Source organism: Podarcis bocagei (assembly GCF_964188305.1).
Source record: "Podarcis bocagei genome assembly, chromosome: 3".
In the NCBI taxonomy this organism is placed as follows: Eukaryota; Metazoa; Chordata; class Lepidosauria; order Squamata; family Lacertidae; genus Podarcis; species Podarcis bocagei.
This window is the reverse complement of record NC_138127.1, coordinates 3,098,547-3,107,745: the sequence shown is the minus strand read 5'-3', so window position 1 is coordinate 3,107,745 and position 9,199 is coordinate 3,098,547. Positions and strand designations below refer to the sequence as shown.

The 9,199-nt window shown below is 42.8% G+C and overlaps 1 protein-coding gene across 1 annotated transcript; it reads left to right on the top strand.

Moving 5' to 3' along the window:
- The first annotated feature begins 2,644 nt into the window (after positions 1-2,644).
- On the top strand, positions 2,645-8,149 carry LOC308584417 (retinol dehydrogenase 14-like). Its single transcript, XM_081189199.1, has 3 exons — positions 2,645-3,060; positions 5,694-6,603; positions 6,836-8,149. Exons 1-2 carry the CDS (start codon positions 2,659-2,661, stop codon positions 6,309-6,311), a joined length of 1,020 nt encoding a protein of 339 aa, XP_081045325.1. The 5' UTR covers positions 2,645-2,658; the 3' UTR covers positions 6,312-6,603; positions 6,836-8,149.
- The last annotated feature ends 1,050 nt before the right edge of the window (positions 8,150-9,199 follow it).

The following is a 9,199-nucleotide window of genomic DNA, read 5'->3' as shown; positions in this document are numbered from 1 at the left end:
AGATACGGCTCTGGGACATGCCATAATAACTCCATACTACGTTATGGTTGGTTAAACCACAGAGCCTAGGGCTTGCCGATCAGAAGGTCAGCAGTTCAAACCCCCACAAAGGGGTGAGCTCCCGTTGCTCGGTCCCTGCTCCTGCCAACCTAGCAGTTCGAAAGCACCTCAAAGTGCAAGTAGATAAATAGGTACCGCTCTGGCGTGAAGGCAAACAGCGTTTCCATGGGCTGCTCTGGTTCGTCAGAAGTGGCTTAGTCATGCTGGCCACGTGACCTAGAAGCTGTACGCCAGCTCCCTCGGCCAATAAAGTGAGATGAGTGCCGCAACCCCAGAGTCGGTCACAACTGGACCTAATGGTCAGGGGTCCCTTTACCTTTACATTATGGTTGGCTTTTATCAGCCTCTAACCAGAAGCTGCAACATGACCAATGGATCCTTCTCTACCTTGCAGTGTGGGGATAACAGGAAGCTACAATGCAGGCCTCTCCTGGTCCACTCTCTCAGCCACGACACCACATGCAATATAGGGATAATAACACTGAACTGCATTTACATTTGCAAAATAGACGCACACAAAATGCCCTTAGAAAGAGCATGAAGCTCTCATCTTTTCTCATTATTTCCTGTGGGAGCAGACATTCCTATCTTGCATCTAGAGAAAGGCCTTGTAAATCTAACCCTTTTAAAGTCTATTGCAGCAGGTGGAGAACCTGTGGCTCTCGCAAGAGTTGGTCTGCAACTCCCATCACTAATAATATCATTGGACATGCTGCCTGGGTCAAAGTCCAATAGCAATCAGTTGTCCCGCCTTGTTCAACGTTGGTTTCATTTGCAAGTTGAAAATATTTTCGCCTTTGGAGCGCAGTCAACATTCTTGCTGGCACTGCTGCTTTGTATATATTTGTTTTTAATGTAAAATATTTATTCTCTGCTTAACACAAACCTAAGCAGCTCGCATAACAAATATAAAATACAGTGTTGCTAATGCTACTTTTTAGTGCAGTGCTGTAAGAGGAAAATAAATATCTGGAAAACCCTATTTTATTGCATAAAAGTAGGTAGATATTGAAAGACAGAGCAGGGATGAATGTGACTTGTGACCCTCAACAACACAGATTCCTATTTTCATATCACTCTTGGTTTAAAATGGATTCATTAGGTTTGTAACCACACCCTTCTTCCACAAGGAGCCCAGGGCAGCTAACAATTTTGTTGGCGTCCATCTGTCTCTGGAAACAATGGAAGAGTGTGCTTTTTGAGGTGAAGTAAAACTTTTGGAAGGTCATAGCACCTGCTGTGGCTATAGAGACCAATACAGGAGAGACATGTTTTGTTGCAACTGGGACAGCTGAAGGCGTCCAGTTGTGCTGTACAACATAAAACTGTGTAAAACACAAAGCAAAACCAAATTGTTAAAACTACACAATTATTGTATATTATGCATAAACGAAGTGTCCATCAGCAGCACAGTTCTAAAAATATGTCTTTCAAAACCAAAATTGCCCGAACAAACAAGAAAATCCTTAATTTGCTCTTCAAGATTTTTGATCCCCTGGAAGAGAGTTCCGTAAGTGGAGTGCTGCCATTTATTTTACCATGCACTTAAATTTTCTCCTATGGCAATAAATGGGTATTTTTGAAACACTTAAGTCTGCTTATTTTTTACAGTTTAAAAGAAAGAAAGCAGCTGATGAACAGTAATGTAAAGCTTTGCTAAAATGCTCATTTCTCCCACCATCTTACAGATCAGTATTGAGGTTTACACTTGGTTTTTTTTTTAAGAAAGGAATTTCTCACTTTTTGGTAGGGATAGCAATAACTAGATTCGGTTATTTACCTCACAGGACAGGTGTAGCCATCTGTAAGCAGCTGCACCTTTTTTTTAGTTGTTTGTTGGCTTATGGAAATCTAAGATGTGGCTTCCCCACATGGTGCAGAAATGCATGGCAGACTTCTTTCCATCCCTGGGCTAATAACATCCGCTTAGCTGTGGTAAATAAGATAAAGTCCCTACCAGAGAAGAATGGCAAATCAAGTTGATGGATTATGCCGAAATGGCCAAAATGACCTAATTTTTAATAAGGAATGGGGGAAATTTATAATTTATCTTAAAAACCATTGTAAACAGCTAAAATCGTTAGTGGGATTGGAATAACACTTGTGCTGTTGATGGTGAATTTTGGACATAATGGAGATGTAAAAGATTTGGATTGTTATAAAAGATGCAGGAGGAAATGACTAACCTTGTTTTTATGTTGCGTGTTGGATATGAGATTGTAAAACTTTAATCTGAATAACCAAATAAATAACTTTTACCAAAAAAAAAGAGAAACGCGTCGTTGCTATGGCTGTTCCTTACAGTGGTTCTCACCAGATGTTTTTGGCCTACAACTCCCATGATCCTTAGCTCACAGGACCAGTGGTCAGGGATGATGGGAGTTGTAGGCCAAAAACCACCTGGGGACCCAAGGTTGAGAAAGGCTGCAAGTTCCAGAGCGCTCGAGAACTACACCTCCCAGGATGCCTCGCGAAGGGCCAACCGCAACGCGGCGCTGAGGAGCTTCCGCGAGCGGCGCGCATTGGGCCGCGCCGCTCCGGGGTTGCGCGTCGCTCGGCCCTTCCGCCCTCACGCTCTGGGGCGGGGCTCCGAGGGCGATGGCCGCCACTGCCGCCGCGGTGGTTGTGGCCGCTGCTCTGGGCGGAGGGCTGCTGCTCCTCGTCCGGCGCCTCTGGCCGGCGGCGGCCGCGGGGAAGGGCAGCGCTACGGCCGCCGCCGCCGCCGCTGCCTTGTGCCGGATGGAGGGCAAGACGGTGATCATCACGGGAGCCAACAGCGGCCTGGGCCGGGCGGCGGCGGCCGAGCTGCTGAGGCGCCGCGCGAGGGTCATCATGGCCTGCCGGGACCCGGCGCGCGCCGAGGAGGCGGCCCGGGAGCTGCGCGCCGAGATGGGCCTGAGCTCGCGGGAAAGAGGCGGAGGCCGAGGGGAGCTGGTGGTGCGCCAGCTGGACTTGGCCTCGCTGGGCTCCGTGCGCCGCTTCTGCCAGCAGGTGCTGCAGGTAAAGAGACAAGCCCGTCTGGCTGGGCTGCAGCTAAAGAGCTGTTGTTGTTGTTGTTGTTGTTGTTGTTGTTGTTGTTGTTGTTGTTATTGTTGTTGTTGTTGTTATTATTATTATTATTATTATTATTATCATTTATACATACCCGGCCCATCTGGGTGGGCTGCGGATAAAGAGCTGTTGTTGTTGTTGTTGTTGTTGTTGTTGTTGTTGTTGTTGTTGTTAATATCATTTATACATACATACATACACACCCGGCCCATCTGGCTGGGCTGCAGCTAAAGAGCAATAATCTCATCATCATTATTAATATTATTATTAATAATACCCTGCCCATCTGGCTGGGCTGCAGCTAAAGAGCTGCTATTATTATTATTATTATTATTATTATTATTATTAATATCATTTATTTATACATACATACCCGGATCATCTGGCTGGGCTGTAGCTAAAGAGCTGCCATTATTATTATTATTACTATTACTGTTACTATTATTATATACTCTGCCCACCTGACTGGTATACACTTAAAGAGCTACCACTATTATTATTATTAATAATAATACCCTGCCCATCTGGCTGGGTTCCAGGTAAAGAGCTATGATTATGATTTATACCCTGTCCATCTGGCTGGGCTGCAGCTAAAGAGCCGCCATTATTATTATGGGCTGCAGCTAAAGAGCTGCCATTATTATTATTATTATTATTATTATTATTATTATTATTATTATTATTTTATTATTATTTCCCACCCATCTGGCTGGGCTGCTGCTAAAGACCCTTCATCTTTGATCCCTACTGACTGACTGAGGTATAGAATTTCAGAATAAATAAGTGGGGCTTTCATCTAAGTATGCATGTCTTGGGGTCCAGAGTTCAAGGGACCACAGAGTCAAAACAATTGTCGAGTCGGAAGGGACCGCAAGGGTCATCTAGCCCAACCCCCTGCAATGCAGGGATCTTTTGCCTAACTTGGGGCTCGAATCCACAACCCTGAGATTAAGAGCCTCATGCTCTACCAATTGAGCCGCCCAATGTATGCCTAAGAATTTATTGGTAGCTCCCTTCATCTGTAGTTGTTGCTGTTTAGTGTAGCAGTCTACCCAAATGGCACAGCACAAAATGGTTTTCTCTTTGCGCCATAAGCATTAGCAGTAAGAATATATCTTTGCTGAATCTGAAATGCAGACTAGCCAGTATGAGGGCGGATACAGCCTGATCTTATTGATTTAAAGACAGACAACCACAGGGTGGATAGAGAAGAGGAGCTGGTTGATCTGGTTTTGGCCTTGCTTGTATCAGATGCAAACTTGTTTTGTGAAGTACACACAGTATCCTTTTCCCAAGAAGAATGACATGTCAGTAATAAATCTTAGAATTATTATCACAAAAGCGAGAGAAGGGTATGTTACATATATAGGAAAATAGAATCCAGTACATCTGAAGGGGACAGATACAGCAATATCATTCATAAAAGAGCATTTGACCTTCCAATGTCAAATCTTGCCATGCAACTATTAATAGCATCAAAAGAGAGTAAAACAGTGACAATTTAGCAGAAACAACAAAGTCATAAGCTGTATTTGTTTTGCATTCCTTGGAATGTCACTGGAAGTCTCCTTTCACCCAGTAATCAACAAGTGATCAATTAAATATGAGAAGAGTGTCTGGTCACACCAAATGAGCCAAATGAGCTTGCACTCTTATATGTTTTTGGAGATATGATATTTTGAAATAATTGACCTGACAATCCTGGCACAGTGCTTCTGTATAGCTAAATATTATTAGTGAACGAGACTGCAGTCCTGTCCCTGTTTACCTGGGAGTAATCCCCACTGAATTCATTAGGACTTAGTTCTGTGGAGACATGAATAGCGTTGCACTGTAAATGGCTTGTGTTTCAGCAGCTGGAGTGTTCTCCAATAACATTTAATTGCTATTAAAAGTGAGATGAGTTCCGGAACTTGTATGTGTTAGGCCATGCTGCTTGTGAAAAGTGTTTTTAATTGCATTTTTTCTTCCCCCCTCACTTTCTCCAAAGATATCAGAGAGGGGCAAAATACCCTTCTTTTGTATCACAAACCTGTGACATCAGCTAAGCTGAGAGATTGATTGACACATAGAAAGTCACCTAGGGAGAGTTTAATGACAGAGGAGATTTGAACCCAATACGGGTCCAACTCTACATTGGGGGTGGGCAACTAGTAGCCTTAGGCTCACATGCTGCCCTCAGCCTAATTTCAAGCAGTCTACTTTTCATGTGGCAAAAAGAAGAGAAAAAGGAGGTGGCAGAGAAAGGGGGAAGATAGAAAGGAGTGGCAGAAAGTGGGAGAAAAGCGCATGGGCCTACCCACCACTAATATGTCCCATCCCAACATAACCCTAAGAGGAAAAACATTGACAGGAAAAGAAAGGTCAATAGGTTCAGGTTGGAGTGAGCGGAAAAACAAACTGGTGTGTGGCCAAATCAATAAAGGTATTGCTAGCATTGGAAGTGGTCAACTGTAAAGGGTTTCAGGCTCGCTGTCACTTTTAAGGGATCAGACTTTTTAAACTTTATTTTTTAAAAAATGAATAATTTTAATAGTATTACATTAGTATGTCTGACTACTTTCCCCCTCTGTTGTGTAAAGGAAGAGTCTAGGCTGGATGTCCTGATCAACAATGCAGGGATATTCCAGTGTCCCTATATGAAGACCGAGGACGGCTTTGAGATGCAGTTTGGCGTCAACCACTTGGGGCACTTCTTGCTCACAAACCTCCTCCTTGGACTTCTGAAAAGCTCTGCACCCAGCAGGATTGTGGTGGTTTCCTCCAAGCTTTACAAATACGGCGAGATCAATTTTGATGACTTGAACAGTGAGCTAAATTACAATAAAAGCTTTGCTTATAGTCGGAGTAAACTGGCCAACATACTGTTCACTAGGGAATTAGCCCGTCGCTTAGAGAACACAGGGGTCACGGTCAATGTGCTACATCCCGGTATTGTCAGAACAAATCTAGGCAGACATATACATATCCCTTTGCTAGCCAAGCCCCTCTTCAATTTGGTATCTTGGGCTTTCTTCAAAACCCCTCTGGAAGGAGCCCAGACTTCAATTTATCTGGCCTCCTCCCCCGAAGTAGAGGGTGTATCTGGGAAATATTTTGGAAACTGCAAGGAGGAACAACTGTTGCCCAATGCCATGGATGATTTGGTTGCAAGGAAACTATGGGATATCAGCGAAGTGATGGTGGGGCTATTAAAATAAAGGTCAAGGAGAAGCACTGTATCAAAATAGTGTCAATAGATAGTCTTTCAGAATTTACAGTTTCTTGCTTCTGTTATCTTGCCTCATTGCAACAGATGGAGCCCAAGTTATTTTGCATCTCTGCCTGGGATTTATCACAATCAATGCAGACTGTGTTTTTTTAAGAGAAAATATCAGAATAAATTAATATTTAAAGAAAATAATTAGAGGTGGAGGTTTTTGTATATTTTGGGCTGAAGGGAGATTTTTGCTGTTCTGCAAACAAAACGGAAAGATGTCTGCTTTCGTAGGTGTTTTCTGATACAGTGGTACCTCGCAAGACGAATGCCTCGCAAGACAAAAAACTCGCTAGACGAAAGGTTTTTTCGTCTGCGATTTGCCTCGCAAGACGAATTTCCCTACGGGCTTGCTTCGCAAGACGAAAACGTCTTGCGACTTTGTTAAGCCGTTTAAACCGTGCTTCGCAAGACGAGAAATTCGCTAGACGGCAAAACTTGCGGAACGAATTAATTTCGTCTTGCGAGGCACCACTGTAGTTCAGTGCTTCATATCCGAATTAGCTGTGCATGGTACTGTATTTGAAATATGTGGCAGCTTCATTTTTGTGCTCCAAAAAGGAATTCCAAGAATATAAGACAGAGAAATCACCTGTGAATCGCTCGAGTCAATGAGTATTTTTCTGCTTTGGTAAGAAAACCCAGCTGAAAACAGCTTGGCATGATGTAATAGCACCATTGTACACTGACTGGTTCTCTAGACATCTCTAGGAACAGTATTCCGGATGCAGCTGATAGCATATTTCAGTCAAAATTGATGTATGCCTAACAATGGATTGCATCTTTGATGTTTTCTGACTTTGCAAAGCAGTTATTGCATTATTGTCCTCCACCACCACCTCAACTAAAACCTCTTACTTCAGGTATTCTTCTTTGGCTAGCAGCACCTCACAGATCACATTTAGTCAAACCTTTTAGGTTTAGTGTATGGCACAGGTGAAAGTTACTGCTTTGCATATGCTTACCAAGTCCCGATCCACAACTGACTTTCTGTTTGTTACCTTTGCACACCTGAAGTGAGTATGTGGTTCTTCCAGAATCAGTAAGCCATGACATGGCATTCCTATACTTCTTAGCTGAGACTGTTCTCCTTTAGCGCAGGTATGTGTTAAGAAAGTTTCACTTATATCCATGGAACATTATAATATAATACAGTGTTTTGCACGGATTCACGTACATCAATTTTATGTCCTTGGAGTTATTTTGAGTGATTTATACTAACAAAATATGATCGGGGCATTGCATAGAATCACAAACAAGAATCTCAGAGCAAATCACAAGAGTTGGCAGTGACACACAAATCATTATTCAAAAAGTACAACTCATAAACGACCAGATTCCCACCTGTAATTGATGAATGCTAGTGTACTCGCATTAATGGCGAATTGTGACCTAAGCTGCTGTAGCCCACTTGGCAATTCAATGGTTTTACAAACTACAGGCCAAACACAGTGATTCTGAGCTTGTTCCTTAGAAGTAAACGTATCTCAGATTGAAGTGTCAATTGGCTGGAGTGGGTTCTGAGTCATTGGACTAATAAGCTGCCATCTAAGTTTGCACTACTATACAAGAACACTGACCCAAATTTTGTATACATATGCACAGATACAGAACACCCACCCTCACCATCAGTTTAAACTTGTCTTGAATTAACACCCACTATAAATTTTCATATAGATTCTCTGCCATGCAGAGTCATTTTTCACAGTATTTAGGATTGAGTTTAGTTACCTAAATGTGCCTCCTTTTGTTGTACATAAATAAAGGTATATCTTAAACAAACACATAGCAAAGTTATCTGTGTGCATCATTGTTGTCTTTCCTTATTTAAATTAAAAGCTTTGAAATGCTTAATCTACGTTTGTGAGGATAGCAGGTAAGAGGGAGAGAGCACAAAGTGCCAGAATAAAAGAGGAGCAGTACAGTGGTACCTCGGGTTAAGTACTTAATTCGTTCCGGAGGTCCGTTCTTAACCTGAAACTGTTCTTAACCTGAAGCACCACTTTAGCTAATGGGGCCTCCTGCTGCCGCCGCACCACCGGAGCACGATTTCTGTTCTTAACCTGAAGCAAAGTTCTTAACCTGAAGCACTATTTCTGGGTTAGCGGAGTCTGTAACCTGAAGCGTATGTAACCTGAAGCGTATGTTACCCGAGGTACCACTGTATTTAAGAAACATACCAAAGGTTAGAAAACTTACAAGAGCCTGCAAGCCTCTTTCCAACGAAGGAATGCTTGGGATGCTACTTCTGAGCATGTTTGTAATGCCCATAAAGGCTAAATTGGAAAGACGACATTTGCCCTGTCTGAAACCCTAGACCACCTTCTATGAGAGCCCTAGACCAGCCTCAAAGAGCTTAGGTGGGACTTCTGTTTGAGGAGGTGTGTACAGGATTGTATTGTCTTTAGCACACTTAGCAAGGGAGGTGGCTGCAATCCTAGGCATGCTTTCTTGGAGTAAGTCCCATGTAACACAATGGGGTTTACTGCTAAGCACAATATTGGTATTACTAACAGCACAATAGCTTTCAAAAATAAATCCCACAGTTCAGGGACCTTTGCTATGCAATCCTATGGCACATCTACTCAAGAGTATGCAGAGGATTCTGCTACAAAGGCCACTGAACTCGATGGGATTTGTTTTTGAAGAAGGATGTTTAGTATTGTGCAGCAAGTATCCATATATGCTGGATTCTAAATAGAATTATACCTGCTACTTGCATCCTAGGATTGCACAAAGATGTTTGAAGGGAATGTCTTGTTCTTGGGTATACAGTGGTACCTCAGGTTAAGTACTTAATTCGTTCCAGAGGTCTGTTCTTAACCTGAAACC